The sequence below is a fragment of the Notolabrus celidotus genome, chromosome 8 (assembly GCF_009762535.1).
Source record: "Notolabrus celidotus isolate fNotCel1 chromosome 8, fNotCel1.pri, whole genome shotgun sequence".
NCBI lineage: Eukaryota > Metazoa > Chordata > Actinopteri > Labriformes > Labridae > Notolabrus > Notolabrus celidotus.
In genome coordinates this window covers 34,464,733-34,489,076 of record NC_048279.1, presented here as the reverse complement: position 1 = coordinate 34,489,076, position 24,344 = coordinate 34,464,733, and the positions used below count along the sequence as shown (strand labels likewise).

The 24,344-nt window shown below is 41.6% G+C and overlaps 1 protein-coding gene across 3 annotated transcripts in view; it reads left to right on the top strand.

Annotated features, from left to right (window-relative positions):
* htr4 (5-hydroxytryptamine receptor 4) overlaps positions 1–24,344 on the top strand; it is a 364,595-nt gene that overhangs the window by 214,391 nt on the left and 125,860 nt on the right. For all 3 annotated transcript variants that reach the window (XM_034689826.1, XM_034689827.1, XM_034689825.1), the window contains 2 exons: positions 2,885–2,998; positions 19,406–19,606. In XM_034689826.1, the coding sequence (XP_034545717.1) occupies positions 2,885–2,998; positions 19,406–19,606 (315 nt within the window). The remainder of the gene's footprint in view (positions 1–2,884; positions 2,999–19,405; positions 19,607–24,344) is intronic.

Sequence of the window (24,344 nt, the reverse complement as noted above, 5' to 3'; positions counted from 1 at the left end):
ATACAATAAATGATAATATGAAAATAAATAATGTGAAGTAAAATAAATAAAATACAATAAATGTTATGGGTTAAAACAGTACACTATTCAGTCCCTCCAGGAAGTTGCGATTTCGCGATCGCAACTGTCAACGCAAATTCAACCAATCAGCACGATTTTTTCACGGCCTTGCAATTTTATACAATCACCGCAACTTTCCAGCAAATTTGACCAATTACCTCAATCTCAGCCCCTGTATGTCATCGGTTTTGTCATCAATTTCACTTCCTAGGAACATAAACGTAAGTCATCACTTGATCGGCACTTTTCAACAACAAAACACGCACAGAGAACGGGTGAAGAGAGAGAGGACAGCAGGCAGGACAAGTGACGATGACAACGTTATTATTTATAGATTGAGGCGCTCAGTGTTAGCTTGGTCTCTACCTGCAGCAGGTGTACTTCATGAACCAGCTCTCCTCACCTCCATGCATCTGTCTCATCTTCATTGATGATTTTTACCCCCCGGTGTGTGTTAGTGACAAAGACACAACCGGGGGACGTCTGTTTACTATTTGATGTTTGATGTTGTTGCCGCTCTCACCGTAAAAAGCTCTGCATCTACAGCTTCATTTAATCCAGTTTGATGATACATCAGACACCTTTAGTAAGTTTTGATCAACTCCAAGTCATCAAAGATGCAGATTCACTTCAGAGTGCGTGAACTGCCTGTCAAGTGCCCCTGTCACTGCGAGGTGCATTCAGGGACCGTCGTAAATGTGCAATACAGTCCTTTCATGGCATTTTTCTGTGAATGAAGAGAATCAAAATACAGTCAGTGGCCACATCAAGAATGTTTTCTAAAAGCATCTGTAATTTAGTGTATTTACTGGCCCCTGAGATGTTATTGGGGGAAAAAATCACAAAAAAAATCGCAACTTTCACCGCAATTTTTTCAAAAAGCTGTCGCAAATTCAGGCTTTTTGGGCCGCAACAATCACAAAAAAATCCAGCAAAATCCTGGAGGGACTGACTATTATCTATGGTATAAACAAGCACTGAAACAGCATAATTAAAATTGAAAGGTTTAACAGAAATGTTTTGTAATTTCAGATGGGAAACATTTATTTTTTCTCAAATATTTTGATTGTGTAAAAAATTGGCATTCTTGAAGATGGAAAAGAAAATGCCAATTGGAGTATTGAATATTAATTTTATTTATGAGTTAGATAATGTGCTCATAATTGGAGAAATTCAAAAGCATTTCCACTGCTACGCTGACGACATCCAACTCTACATTTCCACCAATTCCATAACTGCTCCAACCCTCTCCACCCTGACCGACTGCCTGACTGAAATTAAATCCTGGATGCAAAAAAACTACCTCCAACTCAACTGTGAAAAATCTGACCTCATAATCATCGGCCCCAAATCCCTCACCACAACCACCAACAACTTCAACCTCCACATCAGCAATGCTTCCCTCACTCCGCCCTCACATGTTCACAACCTCGGTATCATTTTGGACTCCCATCTCACTCTGGAACATCACATCAAGCACATCACCAAAACCGCCTTCTTCCACCTTAAAAATATCGCCCGTCTCCGTCCATCTCTCTCCTTTTCCACCGCTGAAACCCTGATCCACGCCTTTATCACTTCCAGACTCGACTACTGTAACAGCATCTTCTATGGCCTTCCTTCAAAACAACTCAACAAACTACAATACATCCAGAACTCTGCCGCCCGCCTGCTCACCCACACCCGCTCCCGTGACCATATCACCCCTGTCCTCCAAAACCTCCACTGGCTCCCTATCAAACAGCGCGTACATTTCAAAATCCTCCTTCTCACCCTCAAAGCCCTCCATAACCAGGCCCCCTCTTACCTCACCGACCTGCTCCATCACCACACCCCCTCCCGTAACCTCCGATCCTCCAACGCCCACCTCCTCTCCCTACCACCTGACACCAAGCACCGAACCTTGGGGGACAGAGCTTTCTCTGTCGCCGCCCCCCCACCCTCTGGAACGCCTTACCACCCCAACCTGTCCAACTTCAAATCACTCACCAAAACCCTCCTGATTAGAATTGCTTTTAACATATGATTGCTTTTAAATGTATTTTATTCATGTTTTTATTATTCTGTTGTTTTATATGATGTTTTTATCCTTTGTGCAGCGTCTTTGAGTTTTCAGAAAAGCGCTTTATAAATAAAATGTATTATTATTATTATTATTATTTCTGTTAATGCCATTTATTTATTTTTAAATTTTGGTAACTTTTAGCTTAGATAGTATAAATACAGACAGTAGCTGTAATAAAAGATGCTCCTCAGGCTGTTAAAAGTTGAGTCCTGGGTCTGTGTATGTCTGCACAGCCTCTCTGATCTTGTTGGTGATTTAAGACAGACTTTATTGTCCCTGGCTGATTGCTCTGACCAAACTGGCGCTCTAAATAATCATTAATGTCACCTAAATGTTGTCATGATAGCAACATTCAGACAACCAACTCTCCATTTTTCACACTTCACCGTGGATTTAGAGTTAAGGAATAACTCTGACTGATTTTCCATTAAAAGTGAATCATGTATCTGATTTCTGATTATCTCCTGAGCTGCAGAGACCTTATTACAGATGAACCCTGCTCTCCCTTGATGTAGCGCTCAGCCTCATTAAAAGTTTTTATTTCCAATGACTGCACCAATACCTGAACTTCATTTGGAAAAAGCTGGGTCAAGCAATTAGAGACACAGGATTACATTCTGCTGATGGTGCTGCACTTCATGAAGGAGCCTCATAAAGAGAGGCTGTTTTGTTTTTAGTATTCTTATCTGAGTGCTGTTTCTCTCAGCAGATTTGAACTAATCTGATGTTGCTTTGTCTTTTTTTTAACTGTTTCCATAGTGACAGCATGCCACAGCGGATGGCCCTGATCTGCTTCCTGTCTCTGGTCATGCTGATGAGTGTCCTGGGAAACCTGCTGGTCATGGTGGCCGTCTGCAAAGACAGACAACTCAGGTAGAACAATGCTTTCTCTCCCTCTCCTCTTCTACATCTTTATTCATTTCTCCAATGTTGTGGTAAATATATCTCCATCTTTTGATGATGAGAAAGACAATATTTTATTTTAGACAGTGGAATATTTGCTTAAATATGCAAACAAATGCAGCCAGTTGTGCCAGCTTTATGCACAATTTCTCCCTATTACCCATGCAGCATCCACTCTAAACAATATGTTGAAATTAATTAGTTTGGCTGTAGATCAGTGCACCACAGGGAGGTAGGCTTTAACTTAATGTCTGAGATGTAGAGTCTAGAGTTTGTTTATGTATCTATTGTATTATTATTTAAAGGGACAGTGCATATTAATGAACATTTCAGCATATCATCCATAAGGCTAATTTTCATCTGTAGTCCCCTGCAGGTCAAAACAGAGTTCATCATGAAAGCATGACGAGGAAAACACAATGCATCACAAGAGCATCAGATATACAAAATAGTGCAATTAAAGCTGGGGTTGGTGTTCAGATTTAGATACACTTTTTGTTATACTGGTTAAAATGATCTTTATGTCCTGATGGTAATCATTACATAATGTGTTCTTAAAAAAGCTGCTATCTACAGCCGGAGTAAACCTGGGAAAACACCAACCAATCCCTGCCATCAGGAGCCAAATTATGAAACCAATCAAATCCTGTCCTACCGTTCTGCCTGCCTACTGCAAAGCGTACACTTCATGTTTGTTTGGGTTTTTAACTTTCACTATAAGAATGTTTTGGTGTTTTCTTACCGCTGAGTGAGACATGAGTTGACGTAGTGAAAAACACAAACGATGTTCTGAGGACCGGTTTTGAATCAGTCACGATCATATGGTCCCGAATCAGCAGCGCTCGTGCATGTGAGGGGGGGCGTCGTTTTGGAGGAGCTCTGAGGGGAGTGGGGGAGGGGTTTGATGGAGTCCTGAGGAAATGCTACATTCAAATTCATGCTAGCGGCAACCTCCGGTCTAAAAATACGAGTCAATGCGGAAGTGTTAAAAGCTGCAGTTCATTCAGGATCCACTTGAGGCTGGCTCCGGAAGTACCGGAAGTCACATACACATGAATGGGAAAAAGACGATCTTTGTAGCATTAATAAACATGTTTACAGACTGGTACAAAAGATGAGTGTAGTCTGAATAGCTCATTTCTCGACGTGCTCTCACTGTGAGGGGGGTGCATTTTTTTCTAACGCAGCAATTTCGAAGATATTGAGATTACTAGTCTTCCAATGAGAGGCACAGCTGCCTGTGGGAACGCTGCAGCTGTTGGCTAGGAGGCTCAAAGCCCGCCCCTTTACGTCACACTGGCTCAACAGAAGCAATATGGCTGCTGCTGCCGATTGGTCTCAAAACAGCGCTCAGGAACAGATGGGTGACGTCACGGATACTACGTCCAGATTTTTTACAGTCTATGCTACCAACCCTAGCTTTAAGCTGCAGCAACCCCTCTTCTTCATCCACAACTCGGTCTCAGCAGATGTGTGTCTAACATGAGTCTGGTCCTGCTGGAGGTTTCTGCCTGTTAAAGGAAGTTTGTCCTTGCCACTGTAACTTGCTAAATGCTGCAAAGTGCTCTGCTCATGGTGGATTAAGATGAGATCAGACTGAGTCCTGTCTGTAAGATGGGACTGGATCTGATCCTGTCTTGATGTTGGGTCTTTGTTAATAACAGTACGGTCTAGACCTGCTCTGTTCGTAAAAGCGACTTGAGATTTGGCGTTATATAAATAAAGATTGATTCATTGATTTAAAATATTCTCAGCTTTTAAAACTTCTTGTCTACTAACAGCAAGTTGCTACTTTTGCCTCCATTAGATTTTTATCTTCTTATGCAACCATAAAATGTTTCAAGCACGTAAAGTCTGCCCTAAAGTCGGTTCACGCTGGGTTACGTTTGAGGTTAAATAAAGCTGATGCCGCTCTGTGCTGCACTTAGAGTGTCTCTGTGTATTAAAGTCACGGTGAGAGGATGAATGGGTGTGTGCATCTGAGTGTTAAAGTGAGACAAATTTAGAAAGGATCTTTGTGAGAGGGAAAGAGTGTAAAGTAAGTAGAGCGAGAAAACCACAGTTGAGTAATACATCAACTCTTTCTAAAACGGGACTTTTGGAAGTGAATTCCCTCTACGCTGAGTAAACTCCCAAAACTACACGCAACAAAAAGAAGAATACATGTCTCACAATCTACAGAACACACGACAGAAACTTCTGTTCGCTGTACAGCCAGATGAGAAGCAGCAACAGAGGGGAGAGCAGGCAGGTCACCGTGAGGACGGCTGGTGCTGTGGGAGCCGCTGTCACCTCGATGATTCATTCTCCTTCTGCTCCTCCTCGCCTCCTCTCCTCCTTACCTTTCATTCCTCTCTCTCCTCCTCCCTCATGCCTCTCTGCTTGTCTCTCTCTTTTTCTTCCTGTCGCCGAGTGTCACGCAGATTGTCGGACCCTCTCTCTGTTTGTCTTTTTCTATCTTGTGACACTTGAGAGCTCAGGGTGACCTTTTTTTCCCCCAGGATGTTAGCATGACGTGTGTGTGTGTGGCACTTGCAAAAAGAAAGTTTACAGACAGGTATTTGTGTGTGTGCGTGTGTGTGTGTGAGTGTGAAAGACAGTAATTGAAGTGAGGTTTCATTCCTGTGTATAATTGCCTACATGCAGTGTGTGTGTGTTTGTGTGTGTGTGTATAAACTGTGTGTGTATTTAAGAATGTAGATGAGTGACAAAGTCACCGCTGTGATTTCTCGCCTCCCCGAGGAGAGAACGATGACAATCCATATTTATTTCTCCGTGCCTCATTGTCTCTCTGTCCACTGGGAAACACACACACACACACACACACACACACACACACACCCTTACACACACACACACAAATGAGCAAGGATCCACATAGTTTAATCCAAACAAACCTGCAAATGTGAAAAGAATCCACATGCAGTCTGCTGACAAACTGTGAGGCACAAATGCAGGTTCAGAAACGACTCCTCAGGGAGCGTCCCGAGGGTGACAGAATTTGTGACAGAATAAAAACACACACACACACACACACACACACACACACACACATCTCTGAGCTCACATCATTACAAACCAACAAAACTGTTCAGTGTTTGCAAAAGTGCCATTGAACTTTCAGCTTGTTTTTCACAGCATTATCAGAGTGTTGATGTTTTCAAAGTCAGTCAATATTTAGAAATTGAATGCAATGTTTTCCATTCTTTGTTTTCCTGCAAACTTCATGTTGAAGAGAAATTACAGATTTTTAAGAAGTGTCCTTGGGTGCATTAAAATAACTAACAAAAGGACGACAAAGACAAAGGAAAAGTAAAGTCAGTTAAAAACATTAGGAAAAATAAAGGAACACAAACATACACTACCAGTCAAAAGTTTGGAAACACCTTCTCATTCAAAGGTCTGTATTTATTTTAATTATTGTAAATACTGTAGATTAAAGGTGACATATCACGCTTTTGTAATCAATATATATTGGTCTAAGAGGTCCCCAAAACATGTCTTTAAAGTTTATGCTCAAAAAAACACTTTGAAATCAGATTTTGGTCTGCCTGAAAATCCCTCTCCTTCAGTCCTCATCAGAACAGTCTGTTTTCTCGCTGACAACGCCCCCTCAGGAAGTGGATGTGCCTCGGCTCTCCAGCACGTTGATCTAATGTTTACATGTTGGCTGAATATACACAGCTGCTCAGAGATCACGTTACTTCAACCCTCTGAATCTGATCCAGAATCTGATGCTGACGGAGAGGCGCCTGTAGCAGGACCTTTCTGAAGGATTGGTCACAGATTTAGTGTTTCTTGTTGTTTTATTTATCAGTATGTCGACGTGTGTCTTGGTACACAGCTACAGCTACAGCTATGAACATGTAGCTATGTAGCTATGCTAACTAGCGCTAGCACTTATCCATGATAAATAAAAATCATCCACTAGATCTTCAAATCTGCAGACGTGGGGAGTAAAACCGACCTTTGTGTTTATTAAGACAGCCTACAACTAGCATGCCTCCCTCCTAAGCTCCTTGTTAGCACATATTTGTGCAGGTAATGAAAAACGGAGGAGGGATTCAGTATTATTTTATACAGTCTATGGGCTGAACAAGCTCCGAGCTCTGACTCCGTGACAGACCGGATATTGTTGTTACGTAACAAAAACACTGAAAACTGAAACGGCTCGTTTCACACACATTTACAGAAAGGTGGAGAAATCGGAACAGGGGCAGAATGGATTCTTTTCATTTTCAGGGGGTTTGTAGACAGGGACACATATTTCAGGTAGAGAACCATTAAAAAGTCAATTTTGCATGATATGACACCTTTAATACTGAAGACATCAAAACTATAAAAGAACATATATGGAATTATTGAATGAACAAAAAAGTGTTAAACAAAGCAGAAAAGGTTTCTATTTTAGATTCTGTAAAGTAGCCCCCTTTTTCCTTCATGACAGCTTTGCACACTCTTGGTATTCTCTCAGTCTGCTTCATGAAGTGGTCTCCTGGAATGGTTTCTAACGAACATGAGCCTTGTCAAGAGTTCATTTGTAGAATGACTTGCCTTCTTAATGTGTTTGAGACCATCAGTTGTGTTGTTCAGAGGTAGGGTTAGCACACAATGGATAGCTTTATTTGACTACTGTTGTAATCCAGGGGTTCCCAAACTTTTCAGCCCGCGACCCCCAAAATATAGGTACCAAAGACTCGCGACCCCCACTGTCCCTCAAAGTGATTTAATGTGGCTTCATTTAGCTGGTCTGCAGAAAATGACCCTACCTATATGAGCATGTGTCTGTGTTTCCTGTGCCGTTATGAATTAACCTGCTGCTACTGATGCTTTTGATAATTAACTGTTCACTAACTCTAAACTTAGGAGTCATCTGGCAAAAAGAAAGGCAGAAAACTCATTACATTTTATATTTTCAAGGTTAGCTACTGTTTTTGTCAATTTTTTTTTGTATAATGGGTAAAATTTACTATTTTTTGTTAACTTAAAAAAATTACATTCTGGAAGACATCTCACGACCCCCATTTGTGGGTCGGGACCCTCTTGGGAACCCCTGTTGTAATCCATATGATGGCAAAACCAGATTATTTCATAGTTTTGATGTCTTCAGTATTAATCTACAATGTTGAAAATAATTAAAATAAATAAAAAACATTGAATGAGAAGGTGTGTCCAAACTTTTGACTGGTAGTGTTTGTACAAATTCAAATGGAGTTAAACTTTGCTTTATTTTCGGTGCAAACACACAAGTAATTTGGTATAAAATGTTATGCATTATTAAAAAGTGAGAGTCATCCAAACATGTTGAACAAACTCTGCAGGCTGCAAGAGAGCGGGAAGCTTGGAGAGGGTGAAACTCATAAATAACCACAGATACAAACACAACACTGCTACCAATCACTGCTTGTTTCTCTCACTGTGTCATGTTGTGAGTGTGTGTGGACTAAACCCCCACACACCACCACACACACACAAGCTGCCACACAGTATGCACACTGGACAGATCTGTACACACTTCTAGTAATAAATATGTAACCGATAACAAGAAGTGAAACTAACTTTCAGCTTCCATTATTCTACAATTACTGTAGTTTTGAAATAAACTGCATTTTGAAATATCAAACAAAAATACAGGATCGTTTTCTGCATTTCTTAGAAGATGAGTAGTTTTGTTGTGACTCCTCAGGGTCATTTCATTTACACGTTTCAGTTTTGAAACTTAACAAGCTGAGAAACAGCAGACAACCTACACAGACCGTGAAGTGTGGAGGTATTCTGATTGAACAAGACTGTGACAGTAAGCAAAGTTTCCCTGCGTGCACCATCGTCTGCCTTCCCTTTGTTACGCCGCTCATGAAAGACTTTTTAATTAACCTCCCTGTCGAAGGTCCTCTCATCTCCTCCTCTGCTTTCTATCACACAGAGGAGACAACATGTGCGACTGTAACTTACACCGACCCCTCTGTAACACGATCCCTTTAATAATAAAGATTATTTTTTCCCTGCACTTGAAGTTAAACACGATATGTCATCAGAGGTAAACATGACGCCACCTTCTCTGGACACTTTAACGGCTCCTAACTGTCCTGAGTTATAGCTGACTCTGCTGCCTCTGTGTGTGGGGGTCTGTGGGTACATGTATGAGGACGTGTGTGTGCTAGTGTGTGACATGAGTTAAGGTTGCCCCTCGTGCAGACAGCTGCTTGATTCCAGCACTAACAGCCTGTTTTTTAAAGGCTGTTTGGGTTACTGACATGCTGATGGAAAACCCTCACAGCCATTCACTCTTACTGTAGCTATTAATAGAGCGCAGACCACAGAGAACAGGCCGGCTGACTGACCCACTCTCTCTCTGATTAGCCGAGCGCCTGATGTTCTCCTTCGTCTGGGAGTGCAAAGGATCACCAGGCGTATAAGGGGAAGGAGGAATTCCAAAATCTCACCTCTTTGCATTTTATAGCCTTCATGTCAAGATTTATTTTGCATGTCACAGCTTGATAAATGGTTGGTCAGCTCATGAGTGGCTTCTTATCTATCTCATCATTTGCACCATGAGCATTATTTCAGTCAGACGACTCATGTTTTGGTTGAAACTTTCATTCCTGCAGCAGAACATTGTCTGTGTTTAGGGGACTAGGATCCGACCTCATCTCACTCCTCGTGCAGAAATTTGCAGAGTGATGAGATAATATGTTAAGCCTCTCAGTCGGAGCCTGCATGTGGATGTCGGGGAGGTGGTGAGGCTGAAAGTTTGAGCCCAGTATACTGTAGGTGCAGGGCAGTGGTAACAATGGCAGAACAGAAGAAGTGAAGGAATCTATAAGAATGAATAAATGGTACCAGAGAGGGAGGGAAACGGGTACAGCAGAAGAGTCCAGGACAGATTTCCTCAGGGGGGATGAAGTTTATCATTTTGTACTGTTTCATTTTGTATCATATTCTTTTGTTTCATTGTGTATCGTATCATATTGTGTCTTATTGTAACGTTGTGTATCCTTTCGTATCGCATTTTATTGTTTTGTTTCCTTTAGTTTTATACCGTTTGGTTTTGTTTTGTATCGTTTCATATTGTATTTAGTTGTTTGTTTCGTATCGTATCTTTTTGTTTTGTATTGTATCATTACGTTTCATGTCATATAGTTTAATTTTGTATGGTATACTGTAGTTTCGTATCTTGGTTTTGTTTCGTTTAGTTTTGTATTGTTACGTTTCGTAACATATAGTTTTCTTTCGTTCTGTTTCGTATTGTTTCGTATCGTTTCGTATCGTTACATATGATTACGTTTCGTATCGTTCTGTTTCGTTACGTATTGTATCGTTTCGTATCGTTTCGTATAATTTCGTATCGTTACGTATCATTACTTTTCGTATCGTCACGTTTCGTATCGTCACGTTTCGTATCGTCACGTTTCGTATCGTCACGTTTCGTATGTTACGTTTCGTATTGTTACGTTTTGTTACGTTTCGTTACGTTTCGTTACGTTTCGTTACGTTTCGTAACGTTTCTTATCGTTACGTTTCGTTAAATTTCGTATCGTTACGTTTTTCGTTACGTTTTGTATCGTTATGTTTCGTATCGTTATGTTTCGTATCGTTATGTTTCGTATCGTTACTTTTCGTATCATTACGTTTCGTATCGTTACGTTTCGTATCGTTACTTTTCGTATCGTTATGTTTCGTATCGTTACTTTTCGTATCGTTACTTTTCGTATCGTTATGTTTCGTATCGTTATGTTTCGTATCGTTACTTTTCGTATCATTACGTTTCGTATCGTTACGTTTCGTATCGTTACTTTTCGTATCGTTATGTTTCGTATCGTTACTTTTCGTATCGTTACTTTTCGTATCGTTATGTTTCGTATCGTTACTTTTCGTATCGTTACTTTTCGTATTGTTACGTTTCGTATCGTTACGTTTCGTATCGTTATGTTTCGTATCGTTACGTTTCGTATAATTTCGTATCGTTACGTTTTTCATTACGTTTTGTATCGTTACTTTTCGTATTGTTACGTTTCGTATCGTTACTTTTCGTATTGTTACGTTTCGTATCGTTACGTTTCGTATCGTTACGTTTCGTATCGTTACGTTTCGTATCGTTACGTTTCGTATCGTTTCGTATCGTTACGTTTTGTTACATTTCGTATCGTTACGTTTTTCGTTACGTTTTGTATCGTTTCTTCTGTATCGTTACGTTTCGTATCGTTACGTTTCGTATCGTTACGTTTCGTATCGTTACGTTTCGTATCGTTACGTTTCGTATCGTTACGTTTCGTATCGTTACGTTTCGTATCGTTACGTTTCGTAACGTTTCGTATCGTTACGTTTTGTTACATTTCGTATCGTTACGTTTTTCGTTACGTTTTGTATCGTTTCTTCTGTATCGTTACGTTTCGTATCGTTACGTTTCGTATCGTTACGTTTCGTATCGTTACGTTTCGTTACGTTTCGTATCGTTACGTTTCGTATCGTTACGTTTCGTATCGTTACGTTTCGAATCAGATGGTTTTGTTTTGTATTTTTTGTTTGGTATTGTTTTCGTATCCTATCATGTTGTCATACTGTTTCGTATCAAACTGTATCGTATCTAATCGTTTTATTTAGTTACATTTGATTCATATCATCGTTTTTGAAATCCCATTGTATCGTATCGTTTCATTTTGTATCGTATTGTTTCGATTAGTTTCGTGTCGTCTTGTATCGTTTCGTATTGTATCCATTTGAAATCTTGCAGCTTAAATAAACAGCCAAACTCACAGGGCACTTATGTGAGATGATTGTGAGAATGACGTCTGTCAGAGTAGTTGGAGTTGCCTGACTGAACTATCTCACAGGCGTCTCTTTTTAAATTTGAGTTCGGCTGAAAAATGAATTTCACGTAAGCCTACGGCTGTCTGATATTCATAATGCAGTGTCTTTCCCTCTCCACTGCAGTCTAAATGTATTGCATGAAAAAAAATATTGTATGTAAATTAATTTGGAATACTTCTCCAATGCATTTCTCTTTAGATGTTAACTGCAGTTACACAAGCTAGAACCAACTCATCTCTAATTTGGAGATTTATTTTGATTTATTCTGAATGTGTGTCGCCAACTTTCCTCCCAGAACCGATTCTGTAAAGCAGTCCATTATGAGGTCTTCATCTACTCATTAAACGGGAGAATAATACACTGGAATAATAGGGAATAATAATAAACACTGTTGTTTTGATTGAGTTCCAGTATTGAGCATAAATCAGGAAATGATTGATTGAAAACAGAAGAAACACATCCCCCCCTCGTTAAGCCTCTGACTCAACAACTGGTGAGCAGAGATATATACGCTCATGTTGTGTCGACAGTCCTGGTCTTTGTCAGGCAGAAGCTGCACAGGAGGAGTCCTGCTGTGTGAGTCTGTGTGAGAGACACAAAGAGGGAGAGGAGAGGAGAGGGAATGTTTATGCATGTGTGTGTGTGTGTGTGTGTGTGTGTGTGTGAGGAGGTGTTATTCTGTGCCTTGCAGACTCCTAATATGCTGTCAGGTTTATCAGAGCTAACCTTGTTTTGAGTCGTTGGTAACCTCACGCTGGAGAAACAACAACAAGAAATACAGCTTAAAATGTCAGCCTGAGTTTCTTAGTTTTTCAGGTTTATTTATGTTCTTTATTTTAATACAATATAATACACAGCAGATGTAGATGAGCTACATCAGCTGTATTAACGTTAGAACATGTGGGCGGAGGGAAGAGCAGAAAAAACAAACAATAAAGGCAAAGATTAGTCATTGTTTTTATCTATTCTTATGTTTCTGAGTGGTGTTATTTTGTCCGTTCCTATCTATAGAGAGTGATGCATCCCTCAGTAGTTTGATGGCTGAATGTGATGACTGACTGTCCACAGACTTTGGTTTATTTCTGATGTACCAGCTTGATTTTATGCAAACCGTGAAAACACTTTTATTATTGCAAACAGTCGCCAAATGCAAAAGCAGTTGATTGGCAGATATAAAAGAAGGCAGCATCAGCAGCCTGTGCATCCAACTTGTATTGCATAAGTCGTGCACCAAATCATGCTGCACCTTGGTAGGCAACATAAAGGTTAGGACGAATTAGGGAGGGTGGAGATCTGCAGTGCAGGATCGTTTACAAGAAAGTTCATGTGCTTTTTATTCGTCTTTTGTTTTCATCTTGTTATAAAGGGAAGTGATGGATGGCAAACCTGCCTTAGAGGTATAATACTATCACTGAATGCTCTAGATCAGGGGTACTCAAATACAAATCTTAAAGGGCCACAAATAATTTTTTCAATAAGCCAAAGGTCCATTTAATGAGGTCGGTCAGACCAAATGCAATAATACTGTAATATTCAAAACAAAATAGGGGTTCAACGAATCAAAAAACTCACGGTTTGGATCCGAACACGGTTTTGAGTCACAGATCGGATCATTTTTCGGATCAGCAACGGACGACAAGACAAATATAACTTTGTCCTCCATTTATTTTGTAAAACACTTTGCCCATTAAATGAAAACAACATTCAACTCAAAATTTACAGCATGTGCAAAGCACCCTATCTGTGGGCCCAGTCCTGCCTCATTCACTGCATTTCATGGCATGGCAAGTGAAGGAGCAGAGGAACTTCAGAAGTTTCACTCTATTCTTCTTTCAATCGCTGATTTTCACCGTCCACTTTTCTTTGAGCTGCAAACTGTGAACACACCGTTTTATTCTAGGGTCCTACAGCTGGCAAAGTGCCAACATGTGAACTGCTCCATAAACAAAAGTGAAAGTTAAAAATTGCACTCACAGCATTGGACTCTAAGGCTGTTTCCGAAATCGCCTACTATACTAGCAGTAGTACTGATATGTCCAAAATTCAGTATCTAGTAAGCAGTATGTGAACAAGAGCAAAATCTGCAGTATGCCAAAACTCCCCGGATGTCTACTGATTCAGGAAAATATCTCAGTGTGCATCGGACCAGTCTGCCACGCGTACTGTTTCCCACAATGCACAGCGCTCGTTCTGCTTTTTCTTTTTCCTCATTTTTTGACGGGAGGAAATCTGTTTTTGGGTGCTGTGAAAGTTATCAAATTACATATAAACCACTTCCTAACTTTTTAAATCATAAATGGATGCTAAATAAGCTTTTTATTTATCGGCTTCGCCGTTGTTTACTTCCGCTTTCCGAAACCGGAAATCCAGCGAAGTCTGGCTCAGCATGCTGCATGACAGATCGGACAGAACAGTCATACTACATTCTAAATTCAAACGCAGTATGTAGTAGGCAATACCTACTGCCTACTACATTAGTAAGTAGTATGTAGCAGGCCGTTTCGGAAACAGCCTAAGTGACCCAGTAACAGCCTGTCTGCGTATCGTTGACATGAAGACAAGTCCCGGTAAACACACGGTGACCCGACCAAAACACAGAGTGAAGGAATAACAGTTCGGGGACCACAAAGAGGCGGCCAGATGCTGCCTGCGGGCCGCGTATTGACGGCCTCTGGTCTAGTGGGTGCGCAACGGAATTTCATAACGTGTCTCAAGCACATTCAGCATTCACTGTATTTCACAGGGAAACCAAAATGCTCCAATACATGTGACTTAGAAGGTTTTTCCAAGTCCCTCTGCTCCTTCACTTACCATGACTGCCGCTGCGCTTGACGAGTGAGTGTGGATTAAACATGCGGTCATCACGTGAACACACACAACTTTTTTCATCAACCGATCCGCGGACCACGTCCGTGCCGAACCGTGGAGAGGCATCCGTACGGATCACGGATCAACGATGATCCGTTGCACCACTAAAACAAAATGTCCTTTTCGTTCAAAAGCACAACAAAAATATGAACAACTGTAAATGTTGTTTTGTGTTTTGGTGTCATAGATGTGTGAAGAGTCTTGCTTGCAATTTGATATGAGGATTTCAGTGCATTTATTTTGTAGTTCTTACCTCTGAATTTTGAGGAAATGTCTCTTCAAGATTTCTATGCTTCGTCTCATAATGCCTTTTCAAATTGGAAATCTTCAGCACAGTTGCAGTCTCCTGGCATATTAAGCACATGGGTCTTGTGGTGGTTGGAAGGTGAGTGAATGCAAATTTTCACTCCATTCTTCTTTCAATCGCTGATTTTCACCGTCCACTTTTCTTTGAGCTGCAAACTTGGAACACACCGTTTTCGTGCACTCTAGGGTCCTACAGCTGACAAAGTGCCAATAGACAAACTGCTCCAAAAACAAAAGTGAAAGTTAAAAATTGCACTTGCAGCATTGGACTCTAAGTGACCCAGTAACAGCCTGTCTGCGTATCGTTGACATGGAGACAAGTCCCGGTAAACACATGGTGACCGGACCAAAACACAGAGTGAAGGGATAACAGTTCGGGGACCACATATAGGCGGGTGGCGGGCCGGATGCTGCAGTAGTCTAGTCTGCTTAAGATAAATGCATTGGACGAGTTGAGATCAACTCATGACGCAGGTGACATCATCGTCATATCAGCACCTGAGCTCTGCAGGTAGAATGCAAGACGGCCAAATGGACACAAGGGGGACTGCAATCATTGCCACTTGAGGAGGCTGCCTGCAGTGTGAATCAGTCTATCTCTCGTCTAGCCCCTACACTCAGTCCTTTTATTTTCCACATGGAGGTGACCACTTTTAAAGACACACGTTAAGGTCAAAGATGGCTACATACCAAACTAATATAAAGATGTGGTCACCAGCCCAAGCCTCATTTCCTCTTGGTATGGAACATGTATTTGTAGGAACATTAAACTTTTTCAAAGCTCACTTCTTCTTATAGTATCAGAACACAGTGTAAATGTGTTTGAAACATGCAGGATGCATCAGTGTGAGAGTTTGCTAAGAGAACTGCTGATAGTGCAGACTCACTAAATGTTTGTGTGTCTTTGAAGATGAGTTTTTCACAGCCTGACTCAGGTTCTTGGCTACTCACTGCTTTCATTGAGTTGCACTGATAAAGCCTAACTCTCATTCACACAGCAGCTGGTGCTTTGTATTTCAGCTCACTCACTCCGACACTAACCACTCTGCAGAATGTGCTCACGTAGGAGGAGCACAAATGATCTGCTTAAAGCCGAAGCAGGCAATTCAATTACACACAGAGCAATGTTGGCATCCAGTTTCTTCTTTTGCAACATAAAAACAGCTTGTGCATCATTTTAAAGACTACATATTGGAGCTGAAATAGGCAGACTGAATGAATGAGCGTATCAGTCCCACAGAACTCAGCCAAAAGATCCTAAAGTCAGAGTTTTTATGGTCAAAAGGACCTCCAACCTGAAGAAGAATGTCATAAAAGACTGTGGGATAAATGTAAGGGTCTTTAATATTATAATGTCTGTCCTGTCTGGAGGAACAGTGCGACCCTTACCTGAGGCGCCTGCACCCGCTTGGATAAATCTCTTCTTACAGAGCGTGGGATCAGGACTCTGCAGTCTGTCAGAGACAGCAATCACAGCGGATTCAGTCCTGGAGTCTCATTGATATTCCTGAGTTCTACCCATTTGAGGAGAGAATGTACCTTAATCTCTTTGTCTCTGCGGTTTTCTCTCATTTTAAGTTTGTAAGCGTTTGAGTAGAGGAGGTTTTCCTCAACTTTTCACTCCCTGAAGTTCTCTCTTTGTCTTCTACACACACACCATTACACAGGAAGATGGATGCTTCCTCCTCTTTTTCTATTTCCTTGTTGTCTGTTTCTCTGGAATCTTTTATTTTATGGTCGTGATGGAAGCAATCTTTTCTTTGAAATGCCTTTGGTCACATTTCTTCTTTGCTATCAGACTTAGAGAATGAACATTTCCCAGATTACTTTAACAAACAAGTGAGATTTAGACTTTAACTTGAGCTGTTAAAGCAGATTTCTGATGTGTGAGGAGTAATAACCTCTCATACAAACTTTACAGCTCAGGTTTGACTTTTACCTTGAAATACTGAAGCATACACTACCAGTCAAAAGTTTGGACGCACCTTCTCATTCATTTTTATTTATTCTAATTATTCTCAACATTGTAGATTAATACTGAAGACATCAAAACTATGAAATAATCTGCTTTCACCATAATCTGGATTACAATAGGGCTGTCCATTGTGTGCTAACCCTACCTCTGAACAACACAACTGATGGTCTCAAACACATTAAGAAGGCAAGTCATTCTACAAATGAACTCTTGACAAGGCTCATGTTCATTAGAAACCATTCCAGGAGACCACTTCATGAAGCGGACTGAGAGAATACCAAGAGTGTGCAAAGCTGTCATGAAGGAAAAAGGGGGCTACTTTACAGAATCTAAAATATTAAACATATTCTGCTTTATTTAACACTTTTTTAAAAATTAGATAATTCCATATATGTTCTTTCATAGTTTTGATGTCTTCAGTATTAATCTACAGTGTTTACAATAATTAAAATAAATACAAACCCTTGAATGAGAAGGTGTTTACAAACTTTTGACTGGTAGTGTATGTCACTATTTGTATTTTCTATTGATATGAGACATAATATTCAGAGTTTTGTCTTAAATCACAGCCGTATTCACAACCTTCTTGTATTGAGTCAATTGTTGCTTGCTCTTTTAAACTAATAATAATTGTATTTGTAGAGCATTTTTCAAAAATCAAGTTACAAAGTGCTTCACATGGGCAGCAAAACAAGCAGTTAATACAATCACACAAGTCAAGATAAAACAATAACACATATTTTAAAACACAAAAGAACTCTACAGGAAGAGAATTACTTTTAAATATATTTCTTAAAATGGTTAAAATAAAATAAAAGTCAGATAAAATCAGGAAAGGCTCTACAGTAAAAGTATGTTTTCAGAAGAGATGTAAGAAATGAAAATGAGATGTGTTCACAATCATTGTAAATCCCTTTAAAGCTAGGGTTGGTAATCTCGGTAAACCAGCATGAATTTGAATGTAGCTTTTCCTCATGACTCCGTCTAACCCCTCCCCTCCTCCCTCGGAGCTCCTCCAAAACGACGCCCCCCCTCTCACATGCACGAGCGCCGCTGATTCTCGACCATATGATGGTGACTGATTCAAAACCGGTCCTCACCAAAACATTCTCATAGTGAAAGTTAAAAACACAAACAAACATGGCTGCTGTTAGTACTCACAACTATCATGCTAGCATTATCCAGTTGTACCCGTGACATGATATCAGGAGAAAAGTTATAACACATATATAACACTGTAAAAACTCTACTGTTTGTTAAACCTGTTCAGTGTAGATGCTCTTAATTCCTACAGTGTTAACAGTCAGTGAAGGCATCAGGAGAGGTGTAGAGTGTGTGAGCGGGAGAGAGGAGAGACAAGAGGAGAAGTTCTTCATTCATTCAAACATTGATTGTTGTTTTGTTGGTTGGCGTGATCACGGCCGACAGTGACCGGTTATTAAAACTCAACATGTTCACGAATCGGCTCGTCATCCCTACAGCGTCCGGACGGACTTACTGAACGTCATTAATTATTCTGCTTGTTGGTGAGAGCTTCTTAGACTCTGATCCGGACTACAGTCCTGAGCAAAGACCCTCATCAGGTCAGAGGGGACAGGCCCGAGGACGAGCGAGAGGGGCAGTAAATAGAGTCAGGGGAAGTAGAGGCAGGAGACAGGGACTCGGAGGAGTGCACGCCGGGGAAATGTACGCTCTGCAGGAGGAGGGCAGAACGGCTGGACGGAATTTGATTGGTGTAAAATTTGGGGAGCCAAAAAACGGTGATTGGTTGGTGTTTTCCCAGGTTTACTCCGGCTGTAGATAGCAGCTTTTTTTTCACTCTTTTTTAGGAACACATCATGTAATGATTACCATCAGGACATAAAGATCATTTTAACCAGTATAACAAAAAGTGGATCTAAATCTGATTACCAACCCCAGCTTTAACAGTAAATTGTCTTTGTTTGGAAAGAACTAATTTATATCCCTGTTTCCAAAAAAGTTCTTATAATAAAAGTTGATTCAAACTTGTCCGTTTGGCTTTCCCTTGAAACAACATTAAAATGCATATGAAGCCGTTTAATGAAAACACTGCAGCCTTCTTTGTTTTGTTTTCATAATTACAAGGACATGAGCAGAGCTGCAGTGTTTGCCTCTAATCTTGGATGAGTCTCTTAATAGACAGAAAAATAAACACTTTTGTTTCAGCCCAAACATTTCATCTGTTATTCCATGTTGCTGCTCTGCTGTGTGATTTAATTTTCTTAATGGAAATGCAAATCTTTAACGCTCTGCTTTTTCAGAACATTGCTGCACAACAGAAACACCGGAGCGATTTATGAATCAAAATGAAAACAAATGCTTTCATTTATTCACACAACTCTCAAAAACAGCAGCAGCTAAACTTAAATCTTCCCCTCCTCTTTTTTTCCTTCTTTCAGGAAAATCAAGACCAACTACTTCATCGTGTCTCTGGCGTTCGCCGACCTGCTGGTGTCAGTGCTGGTGATGCCGTTTGGTGCCATCGAGCTGGTCCACCAGCACTGGATCTATGGGGAGACGTTCTGCCTGGTCCGGACCTCGCTGGACGTCCTGCTGACCACAGCCTCCATACTGCACCTGTGCTGCATCGCCCTGGACAGGTCAGACCTCCTACTCTAAACCTTCTCAGCCTGTGATTGCATTATTAGCATTTCTTTGCACTTCTATACTCTATATAAAAGAGAGGGCATCTTTTTCACATCCATCTATGAATCTCTGATAATACTCTTCAGGGGGAGAGTGCTGCATGATGTCTTCTTCTTTAAGTGACGCCCCTTCATTTTGACGGCTCTGATATGAACTGGAGGGAGAGGACTTCCACGCTGATGGCTCAGATTGTGTGAGAATGCAGACTGGATAAATTCCTTTTATTGCTTCTGCAGCCAGTCTGATTGAATTCATTTCAACTTAGAGGGCAAAAAAAAAACCCACACTCTGGCATTTACAGCACCTGGCCGAATTCAGCACATCAGCATAACAGTCAATTCAACCTGCAAGAAAGCATAGAGAAATATTTCCTTCAGGCTCCCTAAAGTGCATACACATGCTGTTTATATGTCAGAGTGAATCATCTGGAGTTTCTGATTGCTTCACTGTTTTTCCTGTTGTGCTGGTGTGCAGCCTGGTGAGCAAGACAGTGAACTAACAGGAGAAGAACATAAAGATCTGCTATTCATCGATTAAAAAGAGGTGGATCACTATCACTGATCTGGTCTTATGACCTTTGGCTAATCAGTTAGCTTGTAATTGGTCAACTTGGAAGCAAGTTTGCAAGGTCGCCCTTGACTTCCAGGACTCTCTGTTCTAGGGGTTTCAAGACTACTAATGTCTGCCTCAAACTAGAACTCTACTATATCATGCTGTCCACGATAATGCCAGTATACACATCACAGCATCAGTGGTCTTCCCTGTCGTCTATAAGTGCATCTAAGGTTTACTTACCTCTTACCTCCTCACCTACATTACACAAAGGACTCAGGAACTCATAATCTTTGATCTCTGGATCTCTTATTACTATCTGTTCAGAGGGTCAGGACTGAACTTGGCCTCCAGGTTTGCTGCTCCCTCGGCCTGGAATGCCTTATGGCCAAATTCCACCAGGTCCGTCTCCGGTCCGTCTCTGATCCGTCACAGCACCGGATCCGATAGGTTTCTATTCTAGTCAATCTGTTAACCCCCACTGGATTCGCTCCGTTGCGTTCTGGCTGCGTCTCTGATCCGGCAGGTACACAAGACTTCTATTTTTGCTGGATGCTGGAGCACGACGCATCAATTCAGCACAGAGCAGATGGAGCGGGACAGGAAGTCAGGTTTCACCAAAACAAAATGAAAACATCCGGTTGATTTTCAGAATAAAACACTCTGTGTTATCACCAGATCGTATTTCACTTAACTACAACAACAAACCAAAGTCATGATGAGCGGAGCCAGGCCTGGAGTCAACAGGTCAGAGGTTTTCAGAGGACCAGAAAGACAACATGGATGAGGAGAGGAGGAGGAGGATGGAAACAGTGGGTGTTGATGGACGAGAGAGCATGGAGACGGACTGGACACTGACCTGGTGGAAGACCAAGGTCAGGAAGGAAGGAAGGAAGGAAGAAAGGAAGAAAGGAAGAAAGGAAGAAAGGAAGAAAGGAAGAAAGAAAGAAAGAAAGAAAGAAAGAAAGATAGAAATTAAGGAAAGAAAGAAAGAAAGGTTTTCAGAGGACCAGAAAGACAACATGGATGAGGAGAGGAGGAGGAGGAGAATCCTTGATTCAGTGATTACAGTGGGGAAACCTCGGTCATGTGACTCCAGCTGTCCGGCGGTCCTGCTCCATGCTGCGTTCGAAAAAGTGCAACCGGTGTTGGCGGACGAGAGAGCACGGAGCCGGACAGCAGGGGATCGGAGACAGACCGGACAGAGACCTGGTGGAAGTCCTGTGTTACAAAAGGATCTGAAACTTTGTGGTCTGATAACTTTGAATGCTTTTAAGCTCTCCTTAAACAACTTTGAGGCTGATGCATCTGTCTGCAGATGTTTTGTTTAAATGTTACTCGTGCTGTTTTCTGGCGGTATTTGTTGTGTAGCTGTTGTGTCTGCTATATGTGTTTCTGTCTATTGTATCTTGTCTTGGCCAGGACTCTCTTGGAAAAGAGATGTTTAATCTCAATGAGCATTTCCTGGTAAAATGAAGGTTATAAATAAATAATCAGTGATACAGAGACTAGATGGAGTGTTACACTCCAGAGCAGAGCACTCCACCTCCTCCTTCTGTCTAAGCTGATAATATAATAATAATAATAATAATACATTTTATTTAGAAGCGCCTTTCAGAGCACTCAAGGTCGCTTTACAGACAGATAAAAAACACAATAAATAAAAGAACACGATAAGATAAATAAAAACAACAAGCAAAGTAACACCAAGTTAAAAATGAAGCAGTGGAAATGAAGCAGGGAATGCAGTTTGAAACAGATGGGTTTTGAGTTTTGATTTGAAGAGGGGTAGTGAGTCAGAGTTTCGGATGTCCGGTGGGAGTGAGTTCCAGAGTTGGGGAGCAGAGCGACTGAAAGCTCTGCTCCCCATGGTGCTGAGACGGGCAGGGGGGCACAGAGAGGTGGAGGGAGGAGGAAGACCTGAGGGAGCGAGAGGGGGGTGACGATGTGGAGGAGATCAGAGAGATACGGGGGGGAGAGGTTGTGGACGGCCTTGAAAGTGTAGAGGAGGATTTTGAAATTGATTCTGAGTTTGACCGGTAGCCAGTGGAGCTGCTGGAGGATGGGGGTGATGTGGTGAGCGGGCTGCAGAGTTTTGGACCAGTTGAAGTTTATGGAGGGATTTGTGAGGGACACCGAAGAGGAGTGAATTACAATAATCGATACGGGAGGTGACGAGACTGTGGACCAGGATAGCAGTGGTGTGAGGGGTGAGAGAGGGGCGGAGACGGTTGATGTTGCGGAGGTGGAAATATGCAGACCGGGTTATGCTTTTGATGTGAGAGTTGAAAGAAAGCGAGCTGTCGAGGATGACACCCAGACTCTTTACCTGAGGGGAGGGGGACACTGTTGAACTGTCGATGGAGAGGGAGAAACTGTCGGCTTTGGATAAGGTGGATTTGGTGCCTACAAGGAGGAGTTCTGTTTTACTGATGTTACTGTCTCCAGTGTAAGTGCAAGTGGCTCAGTCTGTCCACATTAAACTTGACTTCTCTTCTCTCAGAGTTTGATGTCAGCTGATAACAGCAACTATTTTTCAATTTTCCTGTTTCTAATGCGAGTGAACCGGCTCCCGGCCGAGAAAACCAGTTCCAGAGCGGCTTCAACTCTTTGCTGGTCTAGAACAGCGAACCGCTTACATCAGGGGCGAGGGGCGGGGGTTGCTGTGATTGAAAACACAAACGAAACGTGTTTCCGCCATTGTCCTGCAGCGAAAATTAAATTAAATAGTAATGGATTCCAAGGCAAAGCAGCGGTCGGCCGAGGAGACAAGCTGCTGTTGTCCGCCATCTAAGTTGTTGTGCGGTCTAACATCATGATGTGACTCTTCCACGGGCTCGAGTGGGTGGAAAAACAAACGGGTGCCGTGTTGGTTCACAAGTTCAACCAGCTCCGAGCACCAGCCCGGAAACACAACCCGGTTCACGTTGGTCAAAAAGAGTTGGGCATTTTGACAAAAGCGTACTGGATTAGAATCACATCCCACCTTTCAGTCTCACTCTGGGAAGTTTCAGTGATTATTTCTGTTCACCTTACTCTGTTGGTATCTGCTGTGTGCTCAGGCTGAGTGTGTGTGTGAGGAAATCAGAGCAGACAGAGTAAAGCTTATCATGCAGACGGCTGGATTAGACTTCACTCTCTCTCCACAATGCACCAATCGGAAAAAAAAGTGTGGGCAACAGCCCGTCTTATCGCCGATTTTACACCTCCAAAGCTGATTTATGTTCACTGACTTCTGTCTGGAATATTTTAAGCCCTCAGAAAATTGAAAATGCGGGGGGAATGTTTTGTGTTGCAGTAAATAAGAAATGTGTATTTCTGCTCTGAGCGTAATCTTAAAAACCGAGCATCACCCTGGCTGGATGCTGAGAGAGCACCATGCCAGGATTTCATCCTTCTTGTTTATCATATCTTAATGATGTGTCTGCAAAAACATTACTGAGCGAATCATCAGGAAGGCAGACTTGACCTCGACCTCCTCTCACTGAAGCTTTTATGTGCCGAATGCTCATTAAAGGGAGCTACGGTCATTACAGTAAGCTATGTCACGTGTAGTTGTTTTTAATTAAGATACTCACGCAACCACAAACACAAGATCATTTTCCAAGTTAGACTGCAGAGCAAAGATGCACAGCTCAGCAGCAGTGAAGGAGGAAATGGTTTCCTCATTCAATTACTCGAGTGGAGGAGCTTCTATACGTACAGCTGCCTCTCTGCATCCTGGAGCTCACAATTTCAGCCTCTATTACCCCCAACATACCCCTGTCCCCGGTGAACGATGTCACCAACCCTGACTCATCCAGCTACTCTGAGTCATTGGGTCTTACATTTTCTGCAAGAACATTATCGTACATATCAGTACCCTTCTCTTATCTGAGTGACTATTCTTTGTATCGTCACATTTTTTCACTTGCTTTCATATTACTACTTTTATAACCGTCTGCATTGTTTGAATTCTAATTTTCACTCAGATATGAAACAGTTTTCCTCCCAAATTTGCTGCTTTAACATAACAACCCCTCTTTTATGCATCCTGTCACAGGATGAAATATGTCAACTCTTAAAGTTGATGTGGTGCAGATTTTCTTGCTGCAGAGGAATAGACTACTAGCCTTTGCTTAGATCTGCACTGGGCTGCCC